This window comes from Hippocampus zosterae, chromosome 18 (genome assembly GCF_025434085.1).
Source record: "Hippocampus zosterae strain Florida chromosome 18, ASM2543408v3, whole genome shotgun sequence".
Lineage (NCBI taxonomy): Eukaryota > Metazoa > Chordata > Actinopteri > Syngnathiformes > Syngnathidae > Hippocampus > Hippocampus zosterae.
This window is the reverse complement of record NC_067468.1, coordinates 12,137,808-12,158,711: the sequence shown is the minus strand read 5'-3', so window position 1 is coordinate 12,158,711 and position 20,904 is coordinate 12,137,808. Positions and strand designations below refer to the sequence as shown.

At 45.2% G+C, this 20,904-nt stretch overlaps 1 protein-coding gene and 1 long non-coding RNA gene across 3 annotated transcripts; one reads left to right on the top strand and one right to left on the bottom strand.

Moving 5' to 3' along the window:
• Positions 1-1,568: 1,568 nt before the first annotated feature.
• LOC127591393 (synaptic vesicle glycoprotein 2C-like) lies at positions 1,569-15,660 on the bottom strand. 2 transcript variants are annotated; one of them, XM_052051523.1, is made up of 13 exons: positions 15,502-15,660; positions 11,908-12,734; positions 8,515-8,695; positions 8,063-8,214; positions 6,408-6,541; positions 6,158-6,247; positions 5,980-6,090; positions 5,819-5,907; positions 5,484-5,648; positions 4,727-4,860; positions 3,982-4,185; positions 3,645-3,804; positions 1,569-3,422 (listed from the first exon to the last, which is right to left on the bottom strand). In XM_052051523.1, exons 2-13 carry the CDS (start codon positions 12,512-12,514, stop codon positions 3,239-3,241), a joined length of 2,211 nt encoding a protein of 736 aa, XP_051907483.1. In that variant the 5' UTR covers positions 12,515-12,734; positions 15,502-15,660; the 3' UTR covers positions 1,569-3,238. The 2 variants fall into 2 exon arrangements, with proteins under 2 accessions (XP_051907483.1, XP_051907484.1); XM_052051524.1 differs by lacking the exon at positions 15,502-15,660 and adding an exon at positions 14,977-15,133.
• Positions 9,772-19,478, top strand: LOC127591539 (uncharacterized). Its single transcript, XR_007959883.1, has 3 exons — positions 9,772-9,902; positions 10,168-10,268; positions 18,582-19,478. It is a non-coding gene; the product is annotated as an uncharacterized LOC127591539 (long non-coding RNA).
• Positions 19,479-20,904: the final 1,426 nt, after the last annotated feature.

Here is a 20,904-nt window from a genome sequence, read left to right as displayed (position 1 = left end):
CAAATTTGGATAGTCCTGATCATGACCGTTAATACGAGCTATGAGTTGATATGGATTGTTGAGAAGATATCTATTTTTTTTTCCATGTGACTTGTTTTTTTTTTTTTTAATAGGTTGTTGATTTTAATCGTGGCCAGTGGCCACAAAAGTCACGTCGCGTTTACATGACAGTTTACACTTTGAAATCAAATTCGAAAATGGCAATATGACTGATTATGTATGAGCAGGACCTTCATACAAATAAGATGTATGCTTTATGTGTTAGGGAGGGGGCCAGGCAGCCTCCTCAGACAGGGTACTCTGCACCTCACACCTGAGACTCGTCAGCTTATCACTCACCTGTTGCCTATCTGCTCATTTGGACTGGTACAAATTGACCCGCAGACCATTCTTCAGCGTAGGTTTGTGCCGTCACCACGCCAGTGGACTCTGTTGCCACATCATGCAGCTTCTTGTTCCTTGTGTGGACATTTCCTTGTGGACTCCTCGTGCTTCCCCCCTGAGTGACTTTGAATCTTCAATAAACTACGCCGAGTGTTGGGTTCAACGATACCTGCCTGTTTACGTGCTATTGGGGTCACATCCAAACCCTAACATTATGGAGACAAAGATGTAATATGATTTTTTAAAAAAATGTTTACAATTTGGGTGGCCCAGTAGTCCAGTGGTTAGCACGTCGGCTTCACAGTGCAGAGGTACCAGGTTCGATTCCAGCTTCGGCCTCCCTGTGTGGAGTTTGTATGTTCTCCCCGGGCCGGCGTGGGTTTTCTCCGGGTGCTCCGGTTTCCTCCCACATTCCAAAAACATGCGTGGCAGGCTGATTGAACACTCTAAATTGTCCCTAGGTGTGAGTGTGAGTGCGAATGGTTGTTCGTTTCTGTGTGCCCTGCGATTGGCTGGCAACCGATTCAGGGTGTCCCCCGCCTACTGCCCGAAGACGGCTGGGATAGGCTCCAGCACCCCCCGCGACCCTAGTGAGGATCATGCGGCTCGGAAAATGAATGAATGAATGTTTACAATTTTTCTTGGACTTGCAGTGAATTTTGCTGGACGAAGTTTTCTCACATCTTAACAGAGTTCTTGTCTGTCAATACAACTAACACATGGAAGTGTTTATTGGACATACAGGATTTTTGTGGGGTTTTTTTAATGGCTGTTATCTTTGAAAATTGTCCAAATTACAGTTTGGCATAAATGTAGCGCTGAGAAGAAAGAGGTGAGGCATTGAAGAGGCATTTCCTGTACTTCCGGTGACGGGAAGCAGTGAGACACGCCTGTAATTACGCAATCCCCAAAGAACTGGGAACAAACTGCGGCCATGCTATTCCACTTGTGTAACTTGGCTTTGTTTAAATAAAGTTATTTTTATTCGCACTTGATTCGGGTCATCTGTTTCTTGATTTTTCAATTGATTCTTTCACACGGAAATCCAGCAAAGTTTCCACATCAGATTTTTTCCGATGTAAAGTACAGTGGCGCGAGCCGATTACCAAATGGGACGAACGTCCAATTAGATAATTACACCGCCAACTGGCGAGTGCATGAAAAAAAAAAAAAACAACACGGCATTGAGTTCAAAGGAGATATTTTATGTAGACGCCACACACGGCATTCACCACTTAGACTTTTTCTTATGAAAATACATCATCCAGGCGCGCAGGGGGAATATTTTGGCAATGGCACAGCATCACGTCACAACCGGTGACCGTATGACAAAAAGACAAGGAAGAAATGATGACAGGCAACAAGAAAGTAGGACATTCTGCAACACACATGCAGGATTTGGAAACGGGACTGTGTAGCGAGTCGAGAAAACGGGGTTCCTTATGGTCAAGTGGGATTTTGACTGTGAGGAGTTTGAGAAGTGAGAGAAGATTGTGAAAGGCGAAAATAACATCCCTTTCACAAAAATGCTCGCTTGCTTTATTTCTAATGGGGGGGGGGTCTGGGGGAAATGTATGGAGGTGATGGGATGGATATCCTCGCGAAAGCTAGATCACAACACGCAGTCAGCTGATATTGAAGTCACACTTCCCTTTAAAAGTGTTCCCCACGGAAGACACAACAAAGCAGCAAAAGCTTCCAGCCACGTTTGAGAAGCGAGAAAGAGAGGCACCACAATGGAGATCTTTGAGGGGGGTTTTTTTGGGGCGGGGGGGGGTGCAAGTCACAATCGGGGCAGCGACAAGAAGAGCGAGCGGCCTTTGAACACGGCACACACGGGGGAGGCGCACACGGCGTGTAATAAGCAGAAAATGTAAACTTGTTTCTGTGTCACTGTCGAAATGGCGCTGCTTTGAATGCTGTCGGGCCTTAAGGTTATTTTTGCAACAAAGCTTCACAGGTCATGCCGGAATGGTGACGGCATGTGAATGAGGAAAGCAATTTAAGGAGGAAATCCCACAGAAAATGAAGTGTTAGTTGCAGCGTTTACGACAACCGCAGCAGTACCAGAGGCTCTGTAACTTGGCAGCAAAGGGTTGATTATGCAATGAAAAGCTAAAATCTTGCGATGAAAATGCTACATTTTGCTATTAAAACGGCGGATTTCGCAATAAAAGTGGTCATTTTTTAAACGACATGCATAATTTTGCAATTAAAATACAGTGGATGCCCGCGATTTGCATGAGATGGAGACTGGGCTGGTCCACAAAGAGTGAAAATCTGCGTGCAGTTGACAGTCATTGAAATGCATTGAAAAAAAATTGAATTCAATGAACAAAATTTAATCATTGAATACAATTTAATTGATTAATAAAAAATATTTTACACCAAATAAATAATTTGTCAATGTTCACTGAAAAGCATGAATCTCCAATTTTTATTTGTCCTTCCTTTTGAAAAACAAATCTACATAAATGTATTTCTTTTTTGTTCACATTAAAGGGAAAATTAACAACTAAAAACTAATAAGTTAAGGAATAAACTCATTGTCACTATTGACTGGTGCGAATATCTCTCCAAATTTTGTGTTTAGTTTTCCTTGTAGCAGAAAAAAGAAAAAGAAAAGAATTTTCAATATTTTGGGGGGAGGTGGAGGGGGGGACAACATAAATGTGGAGGTACTTGCTTTTCATTGGACAAATAAATAAGAACATAAAAGTGCTGTTGTGGGCTTGCCACTGTATTTGTGGCCTACCGGAGTAAAATGGCTCCCGTCAATGTAAAACTATGGCTGCCTGCCAGGGTCAAAAATGTGTGTGTGTGTCGGGTCCAGGTAAGCAAACGACCAAAAGGTTTACATGAGGACATTGACGCGCGTGTCGGGCAACCGCAGGCCCACCAGCCCGCCGGAAACCAGCACGCACGATGCCAGAAGGATGGGGATGGCCTTGGTGATGCCCACCAGAGAGCCAAAGATCAGGTTTCCCAGCACGGCGGCCAGCTTGCACAAGGCATTGCAGAAGCCAAAGCCGGTACCTCTGCGGAAGAAGAAAGGGTGAAACGTCAGGCTTAGTTGGATTGAGGTGAGAGTGGTGGCAAACTTTTTCGTACATATAGAGACTGCCTCGATTCTTCCATCATTTGGCATACTACGAGAATTAATGATGACACATGGAAGTGAAAAGGTCATGGCCTTGGCAGAGGTTTGCGCCATTCTACCCGAGGCGGCCGTAGAACATCATCATAGTCAGAGCCGTCACCTCCTGTCGGTGGGATAGAGCTCGGTCGTGACCACATCCAGGGAGTTCCAAGCGGAGATGCTGAGGCCGTTGTAGAGGCACAACATGAAGATCATCATGGACTCGCTGGTGCCGAACCACAGGAAGAAGCAGCTGATTCCCGACAGTACCATGGAACCCCCTGCAATGTGTGTGTATCGGTGAATGAGCATGTAGAGCTAGCTGCTAACTGGCTAAATGTTAGCCAGTCTGAAAAAAAAGTAACACGTTTATTTTGACAAAGTAAGCAATAGAAAGTATCTGAAAAAAAAATGGAAAGTACATTAACAAAGTATTTGCTTGTGTCGTCACGTCGTACCCAACATGCTGAGGCGGCCTATTTTGTCCATGAGGAGAGCTGAGACAATGTTGCCAGGCAGCACGGCCAACGTTCCCAGGAAGTTGACAAAGTAGACCCAGTACGCGCTGTAGTCGTCATCAAATGTCATCTGACAGCCCGTCTTGTTGTGGTGGAAGGAGCTGTTGACCACCCTCGAGTTTGTCAGCTTGGAGTCATCGATATCTGTAAAAAGTACATCAGAACTGTTAGTGGCCACGAGGGGGCAGTAAAACACACAAAGCCATACAGTCGTGTCAGATGAAATGGGGTTTGTCAAAACAGATGTATCGTCGTGTTTTTGTGGGACAAATTTGCATTTTTAAAATCACAAAGGTGCAAAGTCACAATGTTGGTAGTGTGAATCCCGCCTTAACAGTCAATTTCCCAAATAGGCCACACTGTTCTTTTTTTTTCCCGCCCTCACATGCTTGGCACATTGCTCTGGGGTGTGAAAAAAGTCATAATTTTCCATGCGGCATCGCCAGCACCTTCCATGCCTTTGCTCTTTCCACGTTCAGCACTTTTCCAGAGTGCTGCTGGGGAAATTATTTGAAGGCCCAGACTCCCACAAGGTCTGATTCAGCTCCCGGTCTCTCGCACCGCCTTCTCTTTCTTTTCTACGTGCACTTCTGAAATGTTTCCATTGCACTCTTTGCGAGCAGGGTGTTTTCTCAGGAGTGAGGTCTGAGGCAGGCTCAGACTGAGAAAGAGTGCAAAAACGTACCCGTGTTGTAAAAGAAGGAATCGACAAAGGTGCAGTTTTTGAAGGAGGAGCCCACTGAGGAGACATCCTCAAAATAGCAGTTGAGGAACGAGGAGTTGATGAAGGACACTGCCTTGAACTTCATGCTGATAAACCTGCACAGACGAGAGATGTGAACAGAAATCGCTGCTTGTGAGCTATTGTGATGTCGCGGCAATTTGTGCTAGCGTGTTATGCTAGCTAATAGTTTTGATGAGTCTCATGTGAAAGTGGCTGTTTGTGTTGCATAATTAACTCCTGAATACAGTCGTGATCATGTTTGAGTCCATACTAGAAGCACTGTGTTGATGCTTTATGATCATCTCTGTTTCGTGTGCTTTGCCACCGTGTTGTGGAATCCATACGCAATTTGAATCCCATAGATTTTTTGCTATTCACAGAAAGCATTGGTCTCTATCTCATAGAATGTATTTATTTAATAATTAGCATAATAGCGCTACATAAATGCGCTTAGCTAGGACAACAACATTTATTTTGTGAAAAATGTCAACCAACACCTGTATGTGCACATGTATAGTTTCTTTGTGTCGGTACAAGTCATATCCAGGATGAGTGGGTGTCTATGGTGCGAACCGCCAAGATAAGTCATTTCATTTCCTGGTAGAGGCGGACATAACGGAGGCAGAATTAATATGAACGGCCGTGACGAATAGCGCAACAGGCCTGCGACATGTTGAGGTGAACACCTACGAATCCAAGCAATAGTCGGCCCGCTTACCTGTCGTTGAGGAAAACGCCATTTCTGTGTATCTGGTTCTCCAGCGTGAAGTTAAAGGTGAAATCTTCGATGCGTTCGCTGGTGTGGATCTTCACCCGGGAGGCGTACTCATCGGCTTGCAGGTGCTTGATCACGTCGGGGAACCACACAGATAACCCGTAGTACCTGCATTTCGAGGATGAGTTAGAACTTGCCTTAACGAACAACTTAATTGACATCATCCGACTGCAGTTCAAGCATTACCTCAGCAAATATAAATGAATTTCATTTTGTAATCCAAGTAACAAAAACTGTTGGGGAACACATATCAGAGTAAATATGTACATTTTATTTACCCAAAGGAGAGCGTAAACCAAACCGCTGCCAGTTTCACGGTGTTGTCTTTTATCGGGTAGTCAAAGCATCTCATGAAAGTGGACCAGATCTATTAATAATAATAATAATATGTGATTATTGTGTTGTGACACTTGAGTTCAGAATTCAAACCAAAACTGACCCCTTGGAGCTCGGCCTTAACTTTGGAGAGAACCTTGAGAACCGGGTTGCCCGACTCGCTCTTCAGCTCAACCAGCTCGTCCAGCAGTTTGGGGATCTTTATCCGATTGACCTGTAGGGGGAGACACTGGTCAATAGGTTGCCAGTTTGGGGGTGCGCCCTGAGCAATGTCAAATCACCGTAAAGACTCTCTCCGGTTCTCCGCGGGCTCGCATGTTCGTATCATGGATGCGCTTGAGGACCATCCAGGCCTCGTCGTGCTTGCCCATCTGGAGAACATTACATTCATCAAGTTTAATGGAGATCAAATCAAGATTACTTGGAAAGGTTATACTGTAGTGCACTTTCGGTTCATCCTTAAATTGTACCCAAAAGTGCAATTTTGTATCCCCGCCGTTTTGGCAGTACTCTCTGTTTACGCTCTCTCACCTGTAAGAAGAAGCGGGGGCTCTCAGGCATGAAGGTGAGTGCCACCACAGCTGAGACGCAAGGCAGTGCACACACCACCACAAATACTCGCCAGCTGTGGAACTGGTAGGCAGAGCCCATGCTAAAACTCCAACCTGTACACAGAACGCGGCAAAGCGCACACAATTTGGCGCACACCTTTGGCATCAGCGGACAAAAAAATTAAATAGCTCCCCAAAAAATGCATCAAATCAAAACGATGGCACGGAATAGCTATGTTGTATGTAATGTAGGCTCATTGATTACATCACTTTAAGATGATGTCAATGAGCACAAAATTGTAAATGGACATTATAAATAGATCTGGAATAAATGTACTTGAAAAGGCTTAGTTAAAAAAAAAATACATCCTATCCACAGCACATCAAACATATCGCAACACCGTATGAGCATGAATGGTCATGTATGGTATCATATCGCATTTTGGACTTACATGGTCATTGTATATTAGCTTTAGGGGACGTAAGCGTGTTTGCACGTGGCCTGTGTGAGCTTCCTTCTGCCCGGTCCAGTAAATAGCTCATTAGGAGGATTCCAGCTATAATGGACTGTCGGTGATGGCTGACTGCTTGCGATACTCAACGTGATTTATGTGTGGCTACTCTACAGTAAGTGAGAACGCCTCCGACAAGCTCACACACACACACACAAAGAGCATCCAGACAAATCGGCCTGCAACACACGCTTAAGACTGAGCAGAGCGGCAGATTTTACAGTTTACTTTTTCGGGATGATTAAAAAAAAAAAAAAAGGCAGCATATAGGCACACGCAGACACACACATGCACGCGCACTCACACACGCATACATTCGCCACCAGTCAATGTAAAGGGCACTGCGGCGAAACACATTGCCCACAAAGCACTGCATCTTGCAGAGAGAGAAAAAAAAGGGTGAAACAATGGCATCTAATCAATTGACCTCTATTATGATCCTTTCGAGGCGCCTCCGGTCACATGAATGTGTCTCGCCAATCACTTCTTATGATTGGTAACAAGATGGATGGCATTTCTTTACCTACACTCTAATATATTTTTGGGGCTTACAAATACGCGTGCGGGCCCAGCCTGTGTCTTGAATTCATACTCAATGCACGTTTTCCCCTCTCGTAATCTTTATTGTCACCTTTCTCTGTAAGTTGAGTTTTGTCCTGGAAGTGGCTTCTATTTCCTCAAGCACGTGTCTCACGACTCCCCAGATAAGTGCTGCGCCCGGTTGTGGCACTTCATCAACGCGGCCCCGTTTTATATCGAACGCCTTCCAGCTTTCCATTAAAACGGCTAAGCGGTTGTTTCTCTCTCCGACTGCAGCCCCGAATCCCTTCACCGTTCCATTATCCCTCACGGAGGGTTTATAAATCAAGCGCTCCCCACGTACCACCTTCAACGCCCCGACACAGTTGATGCAACCCTAACCCACCCACTACCCACCAAACAAATGAACACAAATCCAAACAAAATTTAGCTTAGCTTTGCTGTCAGATGGCAGCCCTCTTGAAACATTTGTACAGAATTACATTCTCAAGTTACTAATGCTTTAAAAAAATTTCTTACCGAGGCAGAAAGCAGATAGGTAAGCAATGTGACTGGAATGATATTGTCGTCATCGGTCACTCACCATAGTGCGGTATGATGGCCCACGCCATGGCCGAAGCGTAGATGCCGCCGATCATCCAGAACATGCAGAGCCAGCTCAGATGCTCACCGCGCTTTTCCCGGGCCAACACCTCGGCAAAGTACGAAAATACAATGGGCACAGCACCGCCAATCCTGCAGATTGTCAATCAGAATTACACATTAACAATATACTGTATGGCAAAGGTGAGTGTATCACCTTCAGAAACTAACCTTTACCCCTGTAAAGACACCCCACTGGAAAATTGACTTGCTACGTGATTTATTTATTTTTGCATAGAATATCCCATCCCAAAACTTATTCTCAAATCACAACATTTCTTCCCAGCAATGCAAAATCTAAACATAGCTTGTTGAGCTGATGATTGCATTGATTTTATGTCATAGAAGAGCCTTTCCCAAGTTTAATGTGCATTTTGGCAAAGATGGACTTACCCAAATCCCGACAGCATGCGGCAAAATAGGAAGGTGCTGTAGCCCTGCACGAAGGAGGAGAGGAAGGCGAAGAAGCCATTGGTGGACAAGGATATTAGCAGGCACTGTTTGCGGCCCAGCTTGTCCGAAAGCCCGCCCCAAAAGAAGGCTCCGAACATCATCCCCAGGTACACAATGCTGCCTGCAGAGAGCAAAGAATTGGACAGAGTTCATGAATTGTTTGTGGAAATTTGTCACTTCTACACGAAGCCGGCCAGTGATGCAAAAAAAAAAAAAAAGGTTGGGGACCACTTCACTTCAGTAACTCGTGGTCAGATCTTTTCCTGTTCTCGGGACAGCACAGATTTCGAGAGTATAGTTGTCAGGCCGGTAAATAATGGTGTCGTTCTCTACGTGCTAATAAAAATGCTAATGTCTGTGGAAGGTGGGGGTGAGTGTGCCTCTTTTATTCTCTTCTGCCCTCTCTTTTGCGCCGTGTTTGTAGTGATGGGACAGATAGGCTGAAAGTAAAATGCTCTTATCGAGCTGCGCAGACACCGCGCCAACAGCCAGCCATTCATTACACGCCGACAGCTGCTAGCTCGTCACTGCAGAGGAGGCCATATGAAGCGAACTCACGACCGACCAGCCGGTGGCGGGATGCGAAAATGAAACAAAATATAAAAGAAAAAGGTCACAAGCACTGAAAAAGTGGAGGGGAAACGTACAACGGAACAACCAATGCAAGATACACACATGCAGCCAAGACGCTCTATACAGAATCATCGGCTCATTTGTTTTATGGCGGAGCTCACGCTGAGTTAGGATGTGTAATAAAGGAAGGAGGGGGATGTGAGGTGGGTTGGTGGGGGGGTTTGTGCGAGTATACTTCCCGAGATTGGATTTGTTATTTGCTACGGGGTTCAAGCAAAGTCAGACCTTTGAAATCATACACTGCCTCAACGCCAGAGGTGAGACAAAATATCGTGTCGTTATCGTTTACAGTACCGTTTACACACAGCGTGATCAAATGTTGATATTGTCGCTGTTAGAATTTGGACTTGACGACAAAATGCTTGAAATTGTTTCATTTTCTCTGGCCACTAATGGTCTCGTGCAATGTTTCCATTTTAATTTCTCACGTTAACTTCAAGTGTCACATTTCAGTTACACTGAAGTAACGTTAATATTTCTATAAATAGATCAGAATACTTTTATCCAACTTAACTTTATTAATTTCATTATAGAGCAGGGGAGTTTGCAACCGGACGTGACGTCATAGAAGTGGAAGACGCATTACGCGAAACAGAAAGTAAAGCGATAGACGGTTAACAAGAGAGAAGTGTCATGGTAGTCAAGTGTAATCCATCACAATCCATACACATTTTACGACTTTGGTAGTATCCTGGGTATGTACAACTTTGCTGTGTTATCGATGAACAGTTCTGTGACGCTTTATGTTAGATAATGCTGTTCGGCGACACGCATAAAAATGTTAAGATTTATGCTAGCGCTTGCTAATTGCGTTAGCACAATGATTTCGTGTTACTATAGCGGTTGAGGTCATGTTAGTTTATTTAGTTGGTTGCGAATGAAATACTTCAGTTTGTTTTGTTGTAATATCTGTGCACGGTGTGAATTGAAAGTGATATCGCCTTGTACTGTATGTTACAGTTTCACAATTTTCTGCATTAAACCTGTGGACCAAGAGTAACGTCTTCAGAGTCGTGGTGTAGAAGATGAGTTTAGCTGACTGTCCAAACCAGGCTGAGACGGTACATTAATAGGAGATCATTACGTTAGCTAGAAAATGCTTTTCCTTTGCTGGGGGGTGCTATTATCATTATGAATATTCATCTTGTATGGTCTCCACGCATGGTGATCTGTGCTTCTTTTTTGAGATCTTAACTCCCCCTCGACACCTTTTGTGTGATGTTCTCGCACGTCGCGCTCCGCCACGCTAGAGGTGTTGCGAGCCGCTAATTTCCTCGTTCAGGACACAAGGATCTCGACAGATGATGGACGATTCCCAGAGGAGCATGAGTGATTGATGGGGGGTTTTAGCAGGGGAAGAATGAAACGTTAATTAGACCGACACCTGCTGAGCCCTGAGCCACACTTACTGTTAATGTTCTCTGTTCTTTGATTCGAGGCTTTTGAATCAACTTTGAGATTCAGAACTTATGTGTGATCAAATCAAAGCAAAACGTTATACCAAAGTGAGTAGAATGTTGTTCTTCCACACCAAATTAATCCAAACATGGTCCATACCTTGCTTTGGGGCTGGCAACAGAAAAGGGTCTTCCCCAACCTGGAAAGTGCACAAATGTCCGAAACGTCTTGCTACGCTTAAGAATGAAAATCAAAATGGTTCCAGTCTTCAAACTAGAAGTATATCCATTTACTTTTATTTATGTAGTATAAATGTAAACCTAGTGAGAGTTGCAAGACAGCTCTTTGTTCCAGTGTAGAAAATGTCCCTTTAATTATTTGCTGTCTTTTCAAAGAGCTAGACTCTCCCTTTGAATGGATCCACTCCAGAGGCCGCTATTGATTACTCTGATTTTATTTCCCTCCACATACGTACAGTTTATTTTTGTTGTGAGCCGTAATGTGACTCATTCTTTTGTTCTCCCCCTCTCGTCTCCCACCGCGAGATGACTCACGCGTGGAATGTGGATGAATAATACAGCATCCTTACACTCACCAGCCGCACCATTAGGTACACCTGAACAATCAGCTCATGAGGGCCAACACAGGTGGTGCACCAACTGTGCGCAAATTATTTTTTTGATTCTCAACTAATCGACACTGCACCAATTAGTCCCTGGATGCATCACCCATCATTGCACTGCACAAATTAACGGACTGTCAAATGAATTGCCAATGTATATTTGGTGTGTTGAAATGTGTCTGCCACCGTATTAACAGTAATTTTGACTTTTTTGAAAAAATAGCCACCAGAGGTGTCGGAAAAGTTGCGAAGTTCGCAACAAAGGCCTACGCTTCATGACAGTGCCCTAGCCGTGACCCTGTTGTCATGGCAATTGTGTATTTTCACAGAAGAATGTAAGAGGCCTTTTACTAAGGCGCCGACAACTATTGAAAATTGTGGGGGCGGGGGGGGAATTTGCATAATTTGTCTGATTTAAGACAAATAAATGCCCACAACAAATAGACGCCCCATTCTTTTACCATCAATAACAAATAAAACACTGAGCCACTTTTCAAAATAAAACACCAATGCCTCTTGAGGCACGAAAACCATTGTGGGCCACAAGTGACCCACGGGCACACGCTGAGTGGTCCCTGATTAATTAAAAATCCTAATAATTGAACAAAAAGTGATAAGATGGCGGGAGGGGGGGTCATAAAAATGTTTCCTCAATGACAGCAGACCACTGCATTCCTTACCGAGCCATCCAGCGCTGGAGTTGGGCACGCACATGTCCGTCTCAGCGCTGGGTAGGACGAATCCCACAACGAACACCTCCACACCGTCTGACATGAGCGCCAGGCCCAGCACGAAAAAGAGCTGCCACTGGAACCTCCCGTGACCGCACTCTTGCATGATGAGCTCGTACTGCTGCGCCAGCTCTTCCTCGTCGGCTTGTTGCTCGTTCTCCAACTCCTTGCGGCTCTTCGGTTCTTCGCCCGCAAATTGGCCCAGAGCCATCTGTCCAGCCTGCAGTTTTTCATCCTGGTACGCTGGCACGCCTTGGTATTCGCCCTCGTAGATCTCATCTTCATCGTCGTGGCCCTCCGTGGCGTCGCTGGATGCCACGTCTTCGTCGTCGGCAGCGTTGTCGTCGTAGTGCCTGTCCACTTGTCCATACGAATTGGAGTCGTTCTCCTCCTTGCCATCGTTATGGAATAGATTGTAGCTGCGCTGCGCTGAGTATTCATCCGAGGCGCGGTCCACCGCCTTGCTGAGGTTCTTGCCGGCCTGCCTCTTGGCTTCCATGGCAATGTCCTTGGCGCCTTTGACCAGGGAAGTCCTGCTGTTGTGCGTTTTGTTCATCTTGACGCAGACAGAGACTAAATGTTTGTAAGTAGCCTATTTCAGCAGCTCCAGTGGATATAGCTGCGCGCGATGCACTCTGGGTAGCTTATAAAGTGAAGCGAGCAACAGCCGGGAAATAATTAAGGGCTGAGGTCAAACCCCATGGAGCTGGAAAGGTGGCCGTTGAAATTGGAAAACTCCTCAGTTCTGGAAGAGCTCAGCAGACGAGGCCATCAGCCTGCAGGAGCACAAGGAGAAAGCTCTTCATTTAAAGTTTGCAGCTGAATACCCCACTGCGGTGTCGTGAAAAGGGATTTTTATGGCCCTCTTGAAACCGTTTGCGTTCTAAATCTTTGCCACCAAATAGTAACTGCTCGACAACACAACATCAAATCTGTGCAATTGCATCAAGTCCTCCATCGTATGTCTGTACCTCAATCCCCATAGCTTTAATATTTATACTCTTCAAAAATCTGGCCATAAAAGCTCGCTTCCCTATTGTGTCAAGGCTAATTCATTTCAGTTTGATGCATCCAGTCCAGGAACACGCGTCACCCCGTGTGGTGAGCGCCCTTGGGGCTCGTTCCATGACCGCCGTCGCCGCACAGGCCCGGTCTCGCCAAAGACCTGTCAGCCCATCAGGGCCTTGTCACCTGTACCACAAAGCCCTTTAGCTGTTAGAAGCAGGCCAAGAACCACACAGACACATGTGAAGTCGTACTTTGAGGAGAGGACATTTGAGATTTTTTTTCTACAATGAAGGGACATGAATTGTGTCCAAATGAGATTTGTTGTTCAGTAGTACACTGTCGTTGGTACCCAAGAATATAGCGAGATGAATCGAGTGTCAGTGTGGTGTGTTAACAGGGTTGCGGCTGCTTGTATAGATGAAGGATGCGAAATCCATCTTTTCCACATTAGCGGTAACGTGCTAGCGGTGCGTTTGTATCTGCACACTCCCGGGAGCGGAGAGCTGCAGACGTTGGCTGGAGCGCCCAAATGGAGCGTGGCAGCTTGATGTATGGCGCCGCCGCTCACCTTTTGCTCGGTGTGATGAGATAAAACATCAGTTGGGATCAGTCATTTGAACGCAGGCGCGCCAGGGGGCTCGCGGGAAGGCGCTCGAGAGAGTTTGGTGCAATGCAGCAACGAAATGGAGCGGGAAATGGCTCGTCACTAACTTTTCTTTTGGCGCGACTAGGTGATGAGGAGGCAGCTGACCCTGGCCGTTTGATGCACCTGTCAAGGCCCAAAACGCACGCAGTTCCCTTTAAATTAAATGCCTTCTGGGTACTCTGTGTTCTTGACCCCGCAAACTCTTTGGAGCAGCTGCGGCATATGGCATCTGATACCTGGCTCCTAACCTGTTTCCTTGTTATCTCAGAAACACGCCTTATTTGTTATGGAGTGTTAGGATAACATGAAATGTTAACAGGTTTGAGTTAGACTTTTTTTCTACCAGACCCGTAGAGAAGGGGACGGGGGGGGCTCAATGCCCACAAAGTATATTTACATGTACAACTGTGCGGTCATAATGAATGAATTGACAAACGAAAATATGGGGCCCTTGAACAACACTGAAATGTTGTCAATCAGTAAAATTCCTGAGGGGGATCAAACAATTTTCCTGACTGGTGCTGTAACGGCCCGCTGACGCCGCGCTGTCACTTTCTTTAATCACTGACAACAACACGTACTGTACCCCTTGGACAATGCTGTGGTGTAAAAGGAGAGACACTTGGCGTGTTTTGCACCGACTGGGCAAGCATCGGCATGTGGCATCCAGGTTGACGATATGGAAATGTAGCGCCCTGCAGGCTTGCTGCGGCGCCCGCAGATGGCTGCAGTGAGCATTGGCTAATGTGCATAATGCGTACAAAAACCACACTCCAAAGCTTGCTGCAGATGCTGTGCAACCCAGCACACAGCTTTGTCGGAAATAATATACCGTGTTTGCCTTTGTATGTTACCGCCTCACGATAGGGGCGCCCATGTTGGTGCTTCTGAGACTTCCCCAAAAAGTTAATGATTGATTTTGGTAGATGTAATGAAAAGCATACTGGTAAAGGTTCTATCGTTTGTGGAAAATCAGTGCAAGTAGACAGCTTATCTACAAACAGTGAATTATGTGAGCCCGCTAACATGGGGGGGGGGGGGGGGCAATGACAGGATGTACATTTTTGTCTAATGTCAGCATTTTATAAGCATGTGGTGAGTGTTCACCTAGCAGAATGATTCAGTTACCAAGTAAAAAATTTTACTTTGAATTTTTGAAAGGTTTTTGGACAAAAATATTTTTTACTCCTTATTGGCAGCTCCGCGCTTCTGGACTATTTTAACAAAGTACTGAGCAGGAAGTTCCAGTTGCAAATGTGGGTTTTAAAGGCAAAACCTCATCAGAAACATAAATAGGTAAAGGAGAGCACAGTTACCTGAAAAATCCACTTCAGGACAGTCACAAAATATTTGTTCCTCATTACCTCGTACGACTTATTCCATCACAGAAGGACCCAAACTTCAAGTGGAACTCCTCCAAACTGATTTGGGAGTCCTCTGCAGCCTGTGGCTCATTTCAAGCGTACGTAGGAAAAGGCATCAATCATCGCGGGAGCCGTTTGACGCCCGTTACGTCCTGTAATTAGATTTCTGTGGGCTGCCCCGCTCAGTGAGCATCCATCCTACAAACCCCCACCTTTTCCCCACCCCACCACCTTCGGGTTCGCTCACGCTGCAGCGCTTTCCTGAGTAATTGCTGCATGTGTTCCTACTACCACCACCCCCACTTTATTACACACCCTCCGCAGCCTCACTCCAAAAAGGGGGTTGGCTTGGTGCTGTATTTGCCACTACATTCTGGAACTTTTCAAGCTCTCGTGGAAAACAGAATTTTTGCCCAACTTTTACCTCAATCTCAAATAAACTTAGGGGAGGGGGGAGAAAACTGAATGTACCAGGGCATGCACCACCTGCGGTTTGCTATTAGAATAAAAACATGAACCACTCACCATCGTTGAGATTGCATGCCAGCCAACGCGTGGGTACGTGGTGCGCTCCACGCTCGTTCCAAATGAGATGCTCGCCACTCGATACTGCAGTCCGACAAGAGCGAGAGAAGCTGAGTGGAGGTTGGAAAGCGTGAGTGCCGGGAGGGGAGCGGAGGGAGGGGAGGGGGGGGGGTGTAGGAGGAGCTGCACGGACTGAAATAATCAATAGGATATATACAACAATTGGGCGAGACAGTCGGCGGAGTACAAACGGGCAGTGAGGGTGGGCTCGGGCTGCGGGGAGTCAGGGATGATGCAGACTGAGATGGGACCCTGGGGGAGGAAGTTCACTCAGGGATGACTGTAGCTTGAGATCACAGATTGTGGTTAACTCACCTGCCTCACAGCTCTTAGGTTCAGGGTTTGAATCCCGGATACGTCCCTCCTGTAAGGGGGTAGCATATTCTCCCCATGCTTGAGTAGGTTTTCTCCAGGTACTCTGGCTTCCTCCCGCGTTCCAAAAACATGCATTCTTTGTCGACTCTGAATTGTGCATAGGTGATAATGCAAATGGGAATGATTGTTTTGTATGTGCCTAGCAACTGACTGCCGAACGGCTCAGGGTATACCCAAACATCTCGCCCGAAGTCATTTTGAATATGCTCCAGCTTACCTGTGACAACCCGTAAGACAACAATTGATTTTAAAACGAGCCTGTGGAGGATTTGAGTGATTTTTTTTTCTCAAAATTTGAAAAACAACCTTGATCCAAACATCCTTAACATCCCTGGAAATGTCATGACAGCTGGACGATTTCAGTGCAGATCTCACTGGGTCAAAGGAACCAAACCTTACTCCTCGCAGTCCTCAAAAAGGTCAAGATGCTCATACTGGCCTTCAGAGGGCACATTGGAAACATTGAATAAGCAAGATTACAAGACTCTCTCATCTACTCCAGAAATAACCACATCTCAAGCAGCCAGGAAGGAAGGACATTCCTCTAGCTCTTCACGGAAAACAAAAAAAACATTTGCATTTCAATCCAGCAGATGTCAGAGAATGATGCGCAATTTCTAGAAAGCAACTCGTGAAGCCACACCATTACCAATAATGATAAAACATTAAAAACTACAATCTGTTCTGGTTTCGGTGCTTTACACTTCAAACACGTAATCATATGCTGGCAGCATGAGTGGAGATGTTGCTGACCCAGCATGCGGCTGCATAGACTCATAAAAAAAAAAAAAATTCTGCCATGGTCCAGATACCATGAGGTGGAGTGGTATTAAATAATGAGACAAATAGCCTTGAGAATAGCTTGGTGGGTTAACGCAAGGTTAATTACATTTCTTAAACACGGAACAAAGGAGGTGGCGGTTAAAAGAGGGCCGCAGAGCAGGAACAGTTAAAAAAGGACGAGTTAAAATGGTTTATTAGCTTCAAGGCCGAGCGGAAAGGTCGATGGACGCATGTAACATGGAGCAAACACACTTTACCATTACTTCCCTGAGCAATTGATAAATTGATGTGAATGTGATAAAATTGATGGGATGGGAAGTTCATAAGCACTTTATGAGTAAGAATATGTCTCATAGCCTGTTAGCCTGCAAGCTAGCTGGTTAGCAGACACCGCCGCAGCGCCTGTTTGAGCTGAGAGAATATCTCGATTTTTCACCATTACGAAACCAGGTTTCACTTGGCGAATTTTTTCCTCCTTCAAATTTGGCAGTCTTATTGTCAACACTCTTCTCTGTGTCAAATTTATTGCACATTTTTGTTTTTTCGCTTGACAGGGACTTTAAGAAATGCTTCCATTTGGGCATTACAAATACAGGAGGGTATTTTGAGAGTCTTTCGAGCTATTGTCTAATATTTTGCCTTTTGTCCATAATGTCTCTTGTGCGCAAACCTCCTGTACATGCTGAAATGTCAAGTACCTTTGCTCCTGGGACCAAGCCATGACGCAAATGCTCACTCTGGGGGGGTGGGGGGGGCAGTGATGGAACAAAAGAGTTGAGAGAATTTCAGCAATATGATGTTCAAAGCTGTTGATGGATTCTTAAAATGGTTGGGATCTCTCATTTCACAGCCATTTTAAAATTTCTGATTTTAATTATGATTTTCCCCCATCATGCTTTATTTCTCCTGATACCATTTTTCCCCCCAACCATTCCCTGACCACAGCATTAAATTGCTGTACAGTAAACTTCCGCAGATACAGTATAATATAAATAAAGAGTTACCTGACAGATAACGTGAAATGTGCTAAACCGGTGGTTGTCAACTTAAAAAACAAAGTACCACCAATAAAAATATTTGGCTCTCCAAGTACCACTACCTTGGCCATCATGAAAATACAGTAGCATGACTGATTCCGTGATTGCCTTCGACCGGATCCTTTCTTGTTATACAGAAGCAATATATCTGTTACTTGGTGGGAATCACTTCCCCCCCAAAAAAATGCAGCGAGGAGGTTTTGAAAATTCGCTAAGTTGGCAAAGCTTTGGAGGAAAATGAGCAACACAACCTCCCGACACGCAACAAAACTCTCCGGCCCTAATTGCATGCAACGTGCTGACATCTGTGCACGAGTGGGCGTCGGCGCTGACAAGTCCGAGCGTGCGAACGCTTTCTCGAGCGCTAGTTAATTCCAAACGGCATGTGTGGGGGTGTGGTGGTATGGTGACACACGGACAGGGTTCCCCCCCCCTCAATTGATCCACCAGACAGTAACAAGGCAATGCCCAGCACACTCTGATATGTTTTACGTATATGGTCATAATTACAAGCAAATGTTATCATAGTTTACGTGTACACCATTTCATCCCGCTTACACAAACACACGCTTGAGAGTGTAGGAGTTGGCACAGCAACCTACTCCTTAATTTGTCATCGCTCATTATGATGGAGGCAAATAGATGGACCTTGTGACAATGATGTTAATTGCTTCCCCTCGTCAGCCGGAGGTTGTGCAGTATGAGGAGTGATAAATAACCATCAATCATGTCATGTACACAAACTATTGACATATAAATACATTTTGACTCGGTCATAATTGCTGAGGCATCACAAACAAGCACTCTTTCATTTTGTTTCATCAGCTCATCTTTGATCTGCTGAGAGGCCTGTTTCAGGCAAGATTCAGCGGATAGCAGAGCGATGAAGGGAAACGGCGGCGATTTCTGGAAGGCAGTCCCTGTCCCTCCTCCTCCACATGACAGGGAAGTATCATGTGTGACTCACAGCTGGGACTTCCTTTTGGTGGCGATGGCGGATGATGCGATGGAGGTGTCGTTGCATCAGCGCTCGCCTAGGAATGGAGGCGATAGCAGACCGGTTTGTATGTTTGTGTGTCATATTATTTTAGGCAATGGCCTCTTAATGCGCTTGTACCTTGCAGATATGTATGACTACACTGCATCAGGCTGTTAGACACTTATAACATTATGAATTTTGATTTTTGTTTTTCAATTACATGCGAGTTTCACTAGTTGTGGCTAGACCTGGACCCTATGGCCCGCGAACAAGGGGGTCTGTACTCCTCTTGCTGTGCGTCTGCATGCAGAAACATGGTGTTGTGCAACAGTGTAGCCTGCTGGCTGATCATCAAACTGCATTATCAAGCCCGTTGTCTACAGTACAGAACATTTACTGCTTTGAGTAGAGCGTGGACTTCAACAAACGTCGAGATGTTCGGCCTTGGTGGAGAAAGTTGATCGCCAGCCTCGACTGCTTTATTTTTCCTTGCATTACTCAATTTTCGCTCATTTAACATTCGTCCCTCTCCCCACTGGGAAAAATGGGGGAAATTGTTGAGCTAGCAAAAACCTGGCTGTCCCACGAAGGTCAAAACGTTAACCGCGCCACTGGCAAATGACTCACGCACCGCTCGATGGCGTTCTGCTCCGTTGAGTTTAACGTGACAAAGTATAAGGTGGGAGGCGGAGGGGGACAAGCTGCTTCGACATACAATATAAAATAATAAATGTATTACAGTACAGATTAAATTGAATTGTATTTACAATAAAATGAGTTTTTTTCCCCCTGATATCACATTTAATTTAGAGAATGGGACACACCTTACAAATTCTGACAGTGTCAGCAAATTGAATGCGCACGGCACAATCATCTATGCCCTTTTTGAAGATCATCCATGAACGTATGCATGGATGAGTGCAGTCATAAAGTGTGAATGGAGTAAAGGAGGACCTCACCTCGAGACACATCAGGATAAATGCAACCACTCATGCACTGTATAAGTAATTGCTAGAGAGGGCGCTACTAGCTCATGATTAGGAACAACCATGCTAGTTAATTAGCCCCATCACGATAGAAAATAACTGCAGTTAAAAAACAAACAAACGTGTGTGCACTTTTCATAAGAGAGTGTGACACCATCCTATGTGATCAGATAATTCAGGCCTCCTTTTGTCTCACGTGTGCCTCGATGACTGACCATTGAGTAACATGCAGTTGGAACGAGGATATGATTTCATCTCATCTGATCACCTGATATGACTCATTCCGCATTCACTCAATCTTGCGGCCTCAGAGTGTATCACAGATGTAGGGTAAAGGTGAGAAGACATTAAGACTGTGCCATCGAAAGTCGGATTCTGTTGTGACCACACATCTACCGGTAATTATCTGAATGTGTGAAGCTGTTTAATAAGGTGTTTGAAAAGGCCAGGTGAATAGATCCTGGTTCTGCTGTGGTGCCTTTGGTGCTCTAATTTACTGAGAAGCGTGTGTAAAATGGCTATATTTGCAACTATTTTCTTTATTCAAATAGCCTATGCATGGCCCATTTGGCAGGAAATACAGTATCTCCGAGAGCCATTGCGCATAAGTAAAGGCCTCCTCTCAAATGTGCGCCTTATTCTTACTACAGTTGAATAACATCAACTTCTGGACACTGTGACATCCCTTCTCAGCAATAGAGAAGCGTTACATTGTGCAGCTAGTGGACGCCTTGCGGTTTCGGAGGTCTGGTGACTACGCCGGATGACCGCAGAACTAATGAGGAGACTAAACACTCCCCTCTTCCCTCTTGTAAACATATATCATCTCCCCTCACGTAACATTGGTGTTCACATTTGCAGAAGAAGGCCCAGGGATTACAGTGTGACTCATTAGGCAAAGGTTTATTTCAAGCACGGGGGAGGAATGCGTATGACCACTTTACTGGATTACTTTTTATTCCAGGAAATGTATACACATTGCTATGTCCTTTAAAAGAAGGCCTGACCATGAGTCAATAGAGGTCCAAGATTTTTGTACAGTACTGCATGTAGAATACAATTTGCTATGTTTTTTTTGTTTCACATTAAAGTGTTGAGTTACAGTACGTCTCATGAAAATGGAATAAACTTTGACTAAACCCTGTAGGTCAAAGTTTCAAATATTCCTCAGAATAAAGTCTGG

Excerpts from the sequence above, each read along its gene's own strand:
- LOC127591393 (XM_052051523.1), bottom strand. The coding sequence starts at position 12,514 with ATGAACAAAACGCACAACAGCAGGACTTCCCTGGTCAAAGGCGCCAAG. Across the intron at positions 6,091-6,157 it reads AACCGGAGAGAGTCTTTACG|GTCAATCGGATAAAGATCCC; the intron begins GTGATTTGACAT and ends CTCCCCCTACAG. Across the intron at positions 5,649-5,818 it reads TGGTTTACGCTCTCCTTTGG|GTACTACGGGTTATCTGTGT; the intron begins GTAAATAAAATG and ends CTCGAAATGCAG.